At 43.8% G+C, this 14,176-nt stretch overlaps 1 protein-coding gene across 11 annotated transcripts in view; it reads left to right on the forward strand.

The window, feature by feature from the left end:
• The window catches only part of NRG1 (neuregulin 1), a 470,147-nt gene that overhangs the window by 363,951 nt on the left and 92,020 nt on the right, over positions 1-14,176 (forward strand). For 4 of the 11 annotated variants that reach the window (XM_084503260.1, XM_084503263.1, XM_084503264.1 and 1 more), the window contains exons 1-2: positions 1,172-1,300; positions 1,728-2,421. The exons of the other annotated variants lie outside the window; for them this stretch is intronic. In XM_084503260.1, the coding sequence (XP_084359386.1) occupies positions 1,791-2,421 (631 nt within the window). In that variant the 5' untranslated portion in view covers positions 1,172-1,300; positions 1,728-1,790. Of the gene's footprint in view, positions 1-1,171; positions 1,301-1,727; positions 2,422-14,176 lie in introns of those variants that run through there. 11 annotated transcript variants of the gene reach the window in all.

Here is a 14,176-nt window from a genome sequence, read left to right on the forward strand (position 1 = left end):
GTGCGGTAGGGTTGGGGATAGGGCTGATTCTGATCTTTATTAACTGGTCTGTTCATTTACACTGCATTACACTGCACTGGTGGGAATGGGACTAAGTGCTAGATATTGGTGGAGGTGAGGAATGACAGGCAAACATAAGAACAAAATGGAAGCCTCGTTAATAATAAAATTCTTTGAGTTTTTATTTTTGTTGTTGTTGTTTTTTTTTACTCTGAGGGAGAGTGAGGACATATTTTAGCAGCATTAGCAGCATGCCAGCTCTTCAGGAAAATGTTGAGGAGTTGGCATTAGTGTGAAGGTTTTGTTTTTTTGGTTTTGGATGGTTTTGGAAGGGAGTTTGGAAAATGCGAAATATTAAAAAAAAAAAAAAAAAAAAAAAAAAAAAGATGAAAGTTGTTGTCTACAAATTAAATGTAAATTTTTCAGACGTGGGAATGAGTTGTTTGTGTTGGGCTGGGAGTTTTTTTATTGTGTTAGACTCAAGGTGCATCCCAGCATTATTCTCAGTGAATCAAACTTACTCAGAGGCTTGTAGAGAAAAGCTCTCTCTAGGTGTTAGGCAGGGGGAAGCTGCTGCTGGAAAGCGGGCTTCCCCCTGGGAGAGATCGGGTGTCAGACTCGGCGAGCCCAGTCCAGCCCAAGGCGCTCCCACCTACACCCCATACTCTCCCGGCTTTGGGAGACCGTGCCACCGGTGTCTGTCTGTCTGTCTGTCTGTCTCCTCTGACCGCGCTCCGGCGGCGAAGAGGGAGCGGGCGGCAGCGCGCAACTCCTGCCTGCTCCATCCCTTTGATTTGATGGCCTTTATTCTTCCTAATTGGATAAAATAGGAAGTCACTGACAGTCCTGCGTTGCTGGGTGCACTGATTTCCCTCAGACCAGCCCTGCAGAGGGCGGGGGGTGGGGAAGGGGAGGAAGGAGTGAGCCTGTACATCAGAGAAACAGGCTGCAAAGGGGGCTGGGGGAGCGGGGCGGGTGGGGGAGAGAGAAGGAGGAAAGTGAATGAGCGCTCAAGAAGGACAAAGAGGGAGGGGAGAGAAAGGGAGTTACCATCGCCTTGGCATCTCTCTTCCTTTCAAACCTCTGTGTAATGATATTGTTTGCAGTGATGCTCAGACAGCGAGCACCTGCTGCTCTGTAATGATTCAGCCTCTTTCAGCCGCCGCTGTAACGCGACAGGATGCTGCTGCTACTGTCACTTCTGCCGCTGCCGCTGTTGTTACAGATTTTGCTTTTGCTCCTTCTACCGCATGACAATTGTTTTCCTCGCCTAAGCAGATACCAGCCTCAGATGCTCAAGGTGAGAGTCTTGCCTTTCGCTCTGGGCTATTGGTTCACTTAATCTGGTCAATTTGTTTGCTCGTTCGTGGTTTTCTTTCTCTCCACCCTCCTTCCCCCCGTTTTGTTTTGTCGTGCTTGCTTTCGGGGGGACGTTCTCTCCCTCCCTCAGAAGAGCTGGAATTGCTTGAGAGGCGTTTGAGGAATTATAAAAGTGGCCAGGAGTCGGGAGCGCAGTAATCGCAGAGCTGCTCTTGCTTCAGAGAGGCAGCGAGAGCGGCAGAGGGCTCGGGGCGGGGGGCAGGGAGGCCTCATTTTCCCCCCGTGCATCCCTCCTCTCTCAGTTTGGATGGTGTTGCCGGGCTCGGACCTTTTGTTGCCTCCTGCTCTGTGATTTTTGCAGAGTGCTGTGAATATTTCTACCGTCTCTTTTTGTCTGTGTCTCACAGTAATGGACTGTGGTAGAGTTAAGGCCTTTTGGAGGTGAGCTGTGTGAGAACTGATGCTTAAACATGTCTGAAGTAGCCGCCGACACTTTCCCCAGCCCCTCAGCTCAGCTGAGTCCTGATGCATCCCTCGACGGGCTCCCGGCTGAGGAGAACATGCCGGGGCCCCACAGAGAGGACCAGAGGGTCCAGGGGGTAGCAGGCCTTGCCGCGACCTGCTGTGTGTGCCTGGAGGCAGAGCGACTCAAGGGCTGCCTCAACTCCGAAAAGATCTGCATCGCCCCTATCCTGGCATGCCTGCTCAGCCTCTGCCTCTGCATTGCTGGCCTCAAGTGGGTCTTTGTGGACAAGATTTTTGAGTATGACTCTCCTACCCACCTTGACCCCGGGAGGATAGGACAAGACCCAAAGAGCACTGTGGATCCTACAGCTCTGTCTGCCTGGGTGCCTTCGGAGGTGTATGCCTCACCCTTTCCCGTACCTAGCCCTGAGAGCAAGGCTGAAGTGACAGTGCAAACTGACAGCTCGCTCGCGCCCTCCAAGCCCTTCTTCCTCCAGCCTTCTCTCTACAACCGCATCCTAGATGTCGGGTTGTTGTCCTCTGCCGCACCTTCGCTGTCACCATCTGCCCTGGAGCCTACCACCGCATCCCAGGCGCAAGCAACAGAAACCAATCTCCAAACTGCTCCAAAACTTTGTAAGTAGAAGCTATGTGTTTCTTCTTTGTTTTCCCTTACACACACACAAATAAATAAATAAAAGGGTTCCTAACTGCTCTGCAGCTGTTGTGAAGGAGGGCATGTGACTGTGATGCGCTAAGACGGGTACAGCATCTCTGAGGGGAGCACCTCAGGGCCTCTGAACTTTTATGAGGCATGCAGGGCAATGGACGGGGCTTTGTTTTGGACATTTGTAAAGAGCCAGTACCACCCTTTTCTCTGCATCCACCTGTGGGGAAGCACGTGATCTACTTCAAGGGTTTATCTAATAGCTATTCTGTGTGTTCTGCCAGGCTATTTCTCTCACAAATTTGGTTTGTGTCCTCTGCTGGGTCTTCAATGTGTGCTCATTTTCTTTGCCTTGCCTGCAGAGCACTTCTGTTACCTCCTTCCTGAAGTGTGTTGCTGGCATACATCCCTGTCATCCTCCTGAAGCAGTCAGGGAGAACAGTGGGAAAGAGCGACAGTGTATTTAAAGCAGTTAGAGACTGGGAAATTATTAATTTAGCAGTTAGCTTGTGATCTTTCCCTTTCTTTTAAGAGCATAGCACTATTTCTCTGCATCTGTCCTCTCCTCTAGGAGCTGATTCTTGTTGAACCTGAGATATTTCCTCATTGACTTCTGTGGGGCATTTCAGGAAAGTATTCTTGTCCGTGCCAAGGCAGGAGGAAGCAGTTTCCAAATTAGTCTTTGTTCATCCTTAAAGCAAAAAATATCCAGGGTACCTGCATTATTTTCTCAGTAGCAATCATAAAGCGTCAGAAAACCACATTGCTGAAGTGTAATTTCTTTGATATTATAATTTGTTTGATACCCATCAAATCTGGAGGAGATGAAGCCAGCAGTTCCTGAGCTGTGTAAAACTGTGCTACACCAGTAAAAGAAAAGGCAGTGTGCCATTGCACCAAGAGCATGGGGCTGAGGTTTCCTTCAGAAAGCTGCAATGATCAGAACAAGCAATTTCCTTGCAAATTGCCTAACAGGACCCCATCTCATATTTCTCCCTTGTGCCTTCCCTATAATGCCGCAGGATGTCCACCCTGTAGGTGTTACATACTGGATCTCAGTCCTGAAGTTACCAGAAGTTCACTATTGAGTTTAGCCCCACCAAGACCAGATTCAGTATAGATATGTATAAATTGGATTAGACATGGCATTTTGGGGCCAATCCCTTTTGCTAGAGAAAAAGAGCACGATTAGAGTGATTTCAGTGGAGGTCCTTCCAGCTGAAAATTGGTCCTGGACAGCTAACTAGGAAAACGATTCCAGAATCACTGAAAATTTAGGTATTCCTGTAGAATCCCTGCAGACTTTTGCTTAGATAACAGGTGACAATGGGATATTGGATTAACAGCAATTTATCTGACGGAAAGAGTCTGATAGGGAAATATTGCTGTGCAGCTAAGTGACAGGGCTTTGTCTATGGGAAGTAAGACATTATTTGAATTATTGGGTCACTTCACTACCTTTGCAGGTATACAAAGTTATAGTAAGTGATTTATTTATTTATTTATTTATTGATGATGCAGAAAATCTCTTTTGTAGTGCTGATATTTTAAGGGGTACCGAAGATGCGACAGCTCTTTTTACTCTATGTAGTTGACCAGGGAACACCATCTAGTCAAAATGGCCTCTTTGCTGTGTGTGGGAGAAATGACCAAAAGCTAGTTATGTCAGAGCAACCTTCACCCTTTTGAATTTCCACATGTGAGGCAAGCCTTTCTCAATAACCTGGTAATCTCATTCTGAAGTAAATGAACGGCAAAATAAAAAAAAGAGATTCTTTAGAGCAGTTACCAGCAAAAAGCTGTTATCTGTTTTCAGATCTGCTCACATCTGGGAAGTAAACGGTTGTCCAGAAATTAGGTGGTTGGGTTGTTGGTATTTTTTTTTTTTCTTTAACTCTCACCTTGATGTTCTTAACAGAAATGTGTTTTAAGGTGTCATAGACTTCCAGATAGGCACAGACTGAAAGGAGAGGAAGAACTGGCAGCAGGTCAAGCTCAGGTTGCTCCGAGTGAGAAGGTTGTGTAGCTAGCAATTATTCTAACCATGGCACGTAATCCTGGATGTGGCAAGGGGCTGCAGTTCCCTGCAGCTGTAAGAAAATATAGCTGGAAAAGTGCACTGTGGAAGATCTGCCTAAGAATTCAAGGAAGCATGAAAAGAACTTTTTGGACAGCTCTAAAAGCACTGTCTTGGGGTTTTTGAAACAGCTGCATTTCAAACATGTCGTTCTGCTTTATGTAGAGCAAGATTTGTTGGAGAGGTTGACAGATTGCATCAGTGATAACTTTTTTTTTTTTTATGAATGCCTTTGACAGCTATAAAATTCTCAAAGAGATGGCTTGGAAAGTAGCATCTGTAAATTGGATTGTCCCTTCTTTGCCTCTCAGTGTCCTTTTTTCTGTTCCAGGCAGAGTGAGGTAACTTGTTCCCAGAAACCCCCTTTTATGCTGATAATATTTTCTCTTTCAGTGTAGAACTTAAAAAGAACTGACACATCGCATATTCTGTGGTATTTTTTCTGAATCAGGCCCTTCCGTGAGTTTCCAAGTCCTTTTCTCTTCTTCTCCTCTCTTATTCTGTCTTACTCAGCATATTCCCCTTAAAGCTGTATCCTTCAAGGTCATCGTCTGTTGAGAGCTAATTGATTCTTCTTTTTCCTGGAGCCTGGGAGAGAAAGCAGAAGAGAGACAATCCTAGTAATTGTGTCTGGTGCATTAGATTCAAGACTGGTCTCCCTCCTATTACCATATTTTACCCTTTATCAATACCGAAAAAATCTCTTCCTTTGTGGTTAGTTTCCATCTTATATCATGGCTCTTTTGCCGAAACAGAAGGAAAGGTGAATATTTTAAATCATCCCCATATTTAGGGACCGTGTGAATCTTAGCACAATTACACCCAAGAAGGTTTCATTACATGTGGGATATAATATTACTCACTAGCCTACAGTCTCCCTCACTCTATGAAGGCATGGAAATTGCAGAAATGCTAACACAGTTCAGCAGCTATATTCTACTTCTTCTTCAGTCATCACCATTAAATACAATTCCACCGTTTACCCAGCTGAGTAACAGACTCATTTTGATAGTACTGTCCAACCTGTGTTTTCATGATAACTACATCCATACATCTGCAAACAAAATACTCACCTCTTTACAGATTTTCCCATTGCCTTTTCTTTCCATGTAAGTGGATTTCCCCCTAAACAAATTCAGCTTTTAAACAATTTGGAGAGGAGAACATTGACTGGACATGGCACTTCAGGCACACCAGGGAGCTGTGAATACAAGCACCCAGCAGCAGAAGCAACTTATTTCATGGCTGATACCACATGCAGCTTCTCACGACAGTCCCAAAGCCCCACTGGCAGCCCTGGCAAGGGCATGCAGCACTCCCGTATTTTGCCTGTGCTTTGAAGTAGAGGTGCACAAGCCTTGGGCTGCTCCTGCACTCTTCTTGCTTTGGGCTTCCTGGCCCCCTTGAGATGTAGTGGGCTGATGGGCTAGCTGCATCTCCATCTCCCAGCCTCTGTCTGTGCCCACCAAGCTGCGCTGGCCATAACACACAGACGTGTGTGGATGCTTAGCTCTGTGCACACACCTCAAGGCAGGCAGGGCTGCTAGGCACAGACAGTCACTTGCTGGGATGGAGAACAGCTTCATCCCCCCTCACCAGTTTGGAAAATTAGGTGAATGAGAGAGAAAGCACCACCACACACTGCTGTTAACTACCCCTCCCTGGGACCACTCCCATTTCCCATTTCTGACTTCTGCGGCCTTTTCAGGTGTCCTTTTCTCAGCAAAAGCTGCTGTTTTCTTATCCTCTGTAAAAGTGCTAAAAGAAGACTGGTAGTAGGCATTTACCTGGAAATGATCTGGACTGCCTTCAAAAGTAATCCAGGCACAGTAGCTGAATTTCTAATGCCATTTTAGAGTTAGGGATGGGAAAAAGTTAAAAGAAAACTAGCCTAACACATGGTTTGGTATCATACAGTAAATGCTTCTTGCAGTTCTCGCTGCCTCTTTCACCTCCACTTGTTCTTTCCCAGTTCTGCATTTGATGTCCTTTCTCCTGTAGACAGTGATTTGCAAAGGTCTGTATTTTATCTCTGTGGCAGGCTGGGGGGAGCCTTCCCTCCAGGTACAGTTGCTGCAGCCTGGGGGAAGGTTCTGATTTATGGACAGTGAGAGTTTGCTCCTAGCAGCATCAGATGCGTTTTTTGTTTGTTTGTTTGTTTGTTTGTTTTTTGAAAAAAGCCTAATTTTGGCCCGTGCTCTGCAGTTCAAAGCCCCACTACAATGCTGTAGGATTGACTCTGTGCCTGGCAGCCTCTGACAGTGTCAAGGTCAGGGATGTGTCAGAGAGCTGCAGGGGGGGAGAGTGGATGATGCAGCACAGGCTGTGTAGCAGCTTTCCCTATCCTCACTGTTATTATGCAGGGCAGCACTGCCAAATAGACTGCTTTTCTCCCAAAGCTTGAAGATGCAGGAGGAGAATATCTTAAAGAAAATGTTTTTCCATTTGTGATACCATGTTGGAGTTGATTAGCCTCAGACACCTAGCCTAAGTGCTTACATTAGAAAGCTAAGCTGCCTTCAGCGTCCTAGTCAGCATCAAGGAAGAGACCTCTCCCAGGGTGGTTACCAGAGTGAGACTAGCAGGAGTAACTCTTTCCCCAGTTAAGTGCTGGCAGTTCTTGTAGTTCAGCTTCTAAGTGTCTGCTGCACAATGCAAAAGCCAGGACTTTTCTCTGACACTTGTCCTGTGAATTAACATCTTGTCACAAGAAAATTCTAATTAATCGTGGTTAAGATACCACACAAGTTCTGAGCCTAACTAGAGCATAATAAAGAGATGCTGATCTCCATTAACAAGCAGCAATAAAGCAAGTTCCAATGCACTGAGCCAGCCCAGATTTTTTTTTTTTTCCTAAAACACTCTTTTCTGGCTTCCCAGAGGTCTTGGTGGCTTATAGATGTATTTACTTGCAGTAATACTCAGAGTTAAGTGCTGTTGGGACTGATGGGGTCAGATGCATAAGATGTTGCAAATTTCAGGGAGTTCAGGTCAACTAAGCCTTCTGAAGTGGTAAATGAGGTGTGCACATTTTCTCTCCCCAGCCCAGTTCATCACACTGTTTACACTGTCTACAAAAAGCTCTCAACAAGCACACACTTTGGTCAGATCAATCTCTTTTTTTTTTTTTTTTTTAATCACCCCCTTTTTTAAGAATGATTGCTTACACAAAAAAAAAAAAAAAAAAAAAAGGTTTTCTTCTATTTAACATGCAGAGGCCTGAACTGATCAGTCCTTCTTTTCGTTCTCTTTGAAAACACCCCCAAAATCATGGCTTTCGAAACTACCTTGTGAATGAGGTGTTTTCTTTCATGCACAAATATCATGTGCAGATCATGATGGATAAAATGTTCTGAAGTAATTTCTGTTAGTAATAGTATGAATTTGTGAATATTAGCTTCCACTTGCATGTCTTTTTAAAAGCTGCATTTTACTTTGCAAACTCCACTGAGAATATCTTATGTGTTCGTGCTACGTGGAAATTCAGCGTTGCCTTCTTCCTCATTTAAACACATAGGCATATGTGAGTATAAATAATACAATAGGTACATGAAGTATATGGCCATTGCTTCTTTATTAAAAATGACACTTTGAACTGTACTGCATTGTAAGTTTCTAAGTAAAACTGATTACAAATTGATGCCATTAAAAAATAAAATACAGACACAGGGTTTGAATTTTCACTGCAGGGGACTGAAATTATCATATTTCAGTATCTATTGTACTTGTAAGTGAAGTGCTTGATTTCCTGTTCATGCACTGCAAACACACCCAGCTGCCCACCTCAGATTTGCAGTGTCTCACCTTCAGATGCAGAGAAACCTCGGGGAACTTTCTCAGCATCAGATGAGAAGGCAGAATTTGGCTCGCTGGAGGCTAAGCAGCAGGTTAATTGTGATGCAGAGCTGAAACAATATAAATGAGCATTTTCATCATTTGCAGTCTTGCTAATGGAAATGCAATAGATTTGCTGCAGAAATCCAACTCAGAATCAATAGCAATGCAATGAGGCAGCTGGTTCGGGGAGAGCACATGTGATGCCAATCTACTGCAGACAGTACCTGGGCAGAAACTGCTCTGGCTCTGCATTAGGAAAGGGCAGACAGCCCTAGAAGATGCCACAGCAGGTGATGAGAGACTTCTGATAGGAAAAAGCAGGCTTTACCTAGGATTGGGCAGTGTTAAGAGGTAAGGTTTTCTGTGATTGAGGGAAGATAATTGTTTTCTTTGAGAAATTCAGACTACTTTGAAAAGAAAGATGTCTTTTTTTTGTTACAAGGTACTAAGTGAAGCAAAGAAGAGAGTCATTGTGCTTAGGGTCATGTTCAGAGCACATGAAATCAGGCAGGACAGTGCCTCTTGGAGACAGATAGACGCATTTGGACTATCTCCTGTTAAGGGCTCCTGCCCTCTTGCTCCCCAGACAGACTGCGGAGATGAGCAGGCTCTGTCTTTATGTAGATTGCTTTATGGCAGTCACACTGGCTACCCTTACTATTTATACTGCAGGCAGCCCAGCATTCTGGAGAGTGAGCACTGCGAATGTGAATCAGATCTTGCTCTTTCACCTTAAGATGTTTTGAGAAGGCCCAAACTCGGTAGGAGGTACACATTAAACTCAAAACCCTGAGCATGACTGTTGTTCAGAAATTAGAGAGCTTTTGAAAGCAGCAAGGGAGAAGTACCTATGGTTTGTTTTGGGGTGATGTAAGGCTGATATGGCTGCTTATTTACAGCCTGTCCTTTCTCATCCTGTCTCCTGTTCCCCCACCCCCCAGCCCCAATTCCCAGTAGAGACTTAGTCACGAAGACAGAAGGAATGGTTTTAGCCGGAGAAAGATAGGCAGGAACAAATCCACTGGGACAAGGCTGGCTACCCCTCAAGGCTGCCCTAAGCTAAACCAGCAGCAGGGTCCATCCTGCTCTGGACAAGTGTTGGGATTGCGGCACCCATCTATTACCTTTGCTCCTGCATAGTTTTATGATGAAAGTCTCATTCTAATACAGATCTTCTCACTGAGCATATTCAGCTTTTCCACATATGCCTTCACTGCCCCCCTCCCCCATTTTTTCTTTTTTATATCTGTGCTTCATCCTGGAACTTGCTGGCAGTGCATTCTCATAACTCAGACAGCTTTTTATTTTGGCAATGAATATTGCTTCAGTTTTTGAGATGAAAGGAAATCAATACTGGGTTGGTAGTCACATGGCGCAGGGGGGAGTATATGAAGCTATGATCTTCAGCATGATTCGTGACATTGTTCAGTATTTCTATGGAATTCCTGAAAGAGATTTGAATTTTACATTTTTAACAGTCAATTAATTCATGTGATTAGACAGATCAAAGGAGGAAAAAAAGGAGTATCAAGCTTGTTCCACAGCCTTTCTCTATGAAAAAAAAAAAAAAAGACTCTATGCTCATAAAAGACAACCCGAGTCTTCTAAGGTGGTAACTGGAAGTCAGTGTAAAGCTTCTGGAACTGGATGTCAAGAAGAAAAGCTTATGCTTTGCACTGTACTAAATTAATTTGGGCAATGAAATTAGTTTTTCAACTTGAACAAAATTGTCTGAATTCTCACTGGCATTAAGATTTTGTGGGTGGTAGCTCTGTAAAATCTAGCAGAGCATTGGAATGCTCTGGTCCATCACAGATGATAGATGATAGATGATAGACAGACTACATGACACAGAGAATCTTCATAAGGTTTCTTCCAGACCTGCAGCAGTTGTGGTATCAAAACTGATAGCAAGACACTGTCTGCCTTTTCCCTTATTCCATCATCTCTTTTAAACAGGACCACCTACATTGACTTCGAAAATATGTGTTTGTATTCCAGACATTCATTCTTTTACACTTTTCCCACCTAAATTAAAAAGCTCCTCCAAGATGTGCATTTCCCCTCACAGAGGTGATTATACATTGCAATAATCCAAGTCTTTTTGACAAGACAGGCAGGCTGAGCTCCATAATTCACCCCATAGAGGGAATTGTTTTCAGTCCTTGAATTTTTTCAGCCCCCTTCACGCTTTCTTAGTTTTCAGATAAATAGAGCTATAATTTTGATATGATACTTGCACACCGGCTAGTTCAAAATCCCAAGAAAGGAAAATAAAAACTGTTCGGTTTCTCAGTCATTGTTCAGAAACACCCAGAATGCATGAACTAGCACCAGTGTCAGTTTAATATTTTAAGCAGTAAATAAGTAATGATGTCCAGTCAAAGCAGAAGAACCATGTATCAAAAATTCAGGGGCCCTCCCTATCCTGATTCTTGAGCTGTCCTCAGGGTCATGTGGTGCTTCTTGCTGGGGTGCAACAACAATCTTAATGGACAGTCAAGCGAATAAAAGACCAAAATTGCCCTTCTTTGTCAATGCTACATGTTTTTTAGAAGAACTTCCACCTTTCTCGTTCCCCTGCTGGTTCTGTCGTGCTCTGAAGGATGCCCCCAGCAAAGATTTTTGGATGAACAGGAGCTCAAGTGTTTTACATGTAACTGCGCAAACTCCACCAGTTGCTTGACTTGTGCTCATGTTTCCAAAGACTTCTCCCTCTGTGCCTGCTGACACTTCTTGCACTGTTGGCCCAAGAAAAATTGCAGCAGCATGCTCATAATTTAGTTTACTGTCTCAGCTCTTCCAATGTTTGCTTTTCCACAAGTGATAGCATCTTCAGAACATGGGTGTGTGGGAGAGTAGGATTTTGGTGTTTGTGCATTGCTCCTGCCTACCCAGCTTCAGGACAGATCTATGATTGCATTTCTTCTCACATTTTTGTCCCATTATGGGTCTGCTGCATGGTCTCAGCCTGGCAGCGTTGCATGGTGCCCAGGATTCTCATATCATTGCACGACATGGGAATTCAGGAGCATGATCCTATCAAAAAAAAGTCATAATAACTGATAGTTTCAAGATCCTTTTGTATTTTCAAGATAGCACTTCTTGGGCTGTGGGGATACCCAGCCGGACAGTTACCAGTGTGGAAGTAATACTGCCCTGGTAAGGGAGACATGTGTTGAGGTGAAAGAGACAACTGTAGGGGAATGGAAGAATGATCATTTCTGTAGCTAGGCTGAGCTGGTAGGGGAACAAACTAGTGTCCCTGAATATGCTGTTAGGGTTTTAGGAAGTTAAGAGCGTGGGATAAGAGGGATGACTAAAGGCTTCCTGCTGTATTGATGCAGGGGCTTGGAGAGGCTTTAAGTCATACAGGCAACAGAGGAACATTATCAAGTAGCCAGAAAAGTGCAGGAAAACTGGGAAGAAGCAGTTATATATACAAAGTACAGGCAAGCAGAGGATGCCTGACACTTTCTTAACTGGAAGAAAGCAGAAAAATCTGTTCCCTAATGCCACAGATAGCTGTCTGGGACCTTACAGGAAGTCTGGAAACAGTTTCTCCCACTGCTTAGGGGCTGGACTATGAATGCAATCACCCATTTTTAGGCCATCCTGTGCTTCTCAGGGAACCTCTGCAAGGATGATCCTCTCACCACCCATCCATGCTAACTATAGGCTCCTCACCAATGCTGAAGTTCAGGGACCCTTGCACCTTATTTTCCCCAGCTTCCCTGAGAGCTGGAGCTGCTCTACTCTGCCTGTGCACAGAGCAGTGTGGCTCTGTGTCACTGAATTCCCTCCTGTCGCTTTGTGCGAAAACCATTGGTGCACAGCAGCTATTGCCTTATGGAGGTTTATCAGCCCATCCTGCTTTTCTGAAGACTTTGATTTAGCATTAGAGTTAACAGATTTTGAAGGTTATCAGTAACAATTTTTGCAAACTCCTTCAGCTATGTAATTTTCATGACATACCGCTCTGTGTGTATTCTGTTTGTGAGCACATAAAGGCTGTGTTTCAGGATCAAACAGCCAATCAATGCACACAGTCTGTTTTTCAGAGTCAGTTAACAGAAAAATACCCCAGAATTCCCCCCATGCTCTACAAAACAGCATATAGCCACTAAAGCTGACATGTATGCTGGCATTGATCGTGCAAAGATTCGAGAACATGGCTAGCAAATGCTCTGTTGCTTGCTATCTCCAAGCTTTTGAATTCACCCTACAATAGAGATTAATGGACATCCCTCAGATAAGTAGCTTTTCAAGCAACCCTGTAATTTTCCTAATTGTTGCTAATTGACTGTTTAGTGTTTGCAGTTTTTTCCTTCTCCAAATTTGGAGAGAGGATTAAAAAGACATGTTCTGTGAGCGTACACAGATAACTGGTTACGAGCCCAGGAAGCAGATTTACTAGCTGTGAATCAGCGGAAGTATCAATTCCCTTAAGCCACTTAGCCAGGCAGAAGATGGCAGGGGAGGGGAACTTGATAGCGTGGAGGGTGCTGAAGACAAAGAAAATAGAAGAATATTCTGACATGTCCTGAACAGGACTGAGATCCACCAAATGTGGCATGTCAGTATGCCAGCATTCAAAGAAGAGTTTGGTATCTAAATTGTTTTGCCCCTAAGAGTTATTTAGCAGGTTCCTCATGTTGTAGACTGGTATGTGTTTATGCTCTGCTCGTGCATTTTTAGGTCAGAAAATATCTACAATGTCTTCTCTGGGCTGTTACTGATAATTTCAGAATTCTCATTTATTTTAACAAGTGGGTTTACTGGCACTGCTGTTCAATGTTAACTTAAACTTCATTTATACATTAGTTTTCATATTTCTCTATTTTGCAAATGGGTGGTGATGCCACAATGACAAAAAGTCCCTGATAATTAATCCAAAATGATGACTTAACAGAAACACTGAGAATGTTTTTTAGAAACACAGCTTGTACATATTGTGCAAGTCATGTAAATCCTACACTTGCAGAGAACGACTTAAAAATGTCAGTCAACAAAGAAGGATCGGGCAAATGATGCTACCATGAATTGTGTATACCCATAGGTCATATCAAAAGAGAAGCTTCTGTGTATTCAGATATGCCAAGGAAACGCCTCATCATGTGAGAGTGAACTGAAAATAGATTACTCAAGGTAGAAATTAACCACGTATTTTGAAGAAAAAGCCAGCTCAACTGCTGGCATTTTTTATCAGGGGGTTAACTGACCCGAATCAATCACACAGTAAGACCACATGTCCCAGCCATTACTGCCACCAACAGCACCATGTTTGCTTGCTACCCCCAAGGTAAGCAGTTCATATCTCAATCTCAACAGGAAAGAAGCTTTAGTAAATTTAAATCCCACCCTCTGATGACTGTGGTGTATCCACCCTCTGGTGAATATAAATTTCTTCATCTTTGCAATAAATATTTGAAACAGCTCCTTACCTCCCTGCTAATTCTATTTTTTCCCTGAAAACTGGTGGGAAGTCCAGCCTCACTGATCTTTGTTTCATCTTGTGTTGAGTTCAGGAGCTGCTCTGTTCCCTTCCAGTTCAGCTTGACCGCTCTGTGATTCAGTGTAAAAATAGAAGAAACCTTGGAATGATCACTTGAAATATAATATGATTCTGCTTTAAATTCTGCTAGCTTAAAGAGCCATTATGTCCTGTTCTTGTGGGGACCCTGTAAAGTGAACATCCTTAAAACACAGGAAGACTATAGCAGAAGGATCACAAACCCACTGATATCTGTGCAACTGTGAGAGGTTGTGGGGGTGCTCACTTGCTAATAGAGTTTTTAACGTTGTCAGTT

Source organism: Aythya ferina (genome assembly GCF_964211825.1).
Source record: "Aythya ferina genome assembly, chromosome: Z".
NCBI lineage: Eukaryota > Metazoa > Chordata > Aves > Anseriformes > Anatidae > Aythya > Aythya ferina.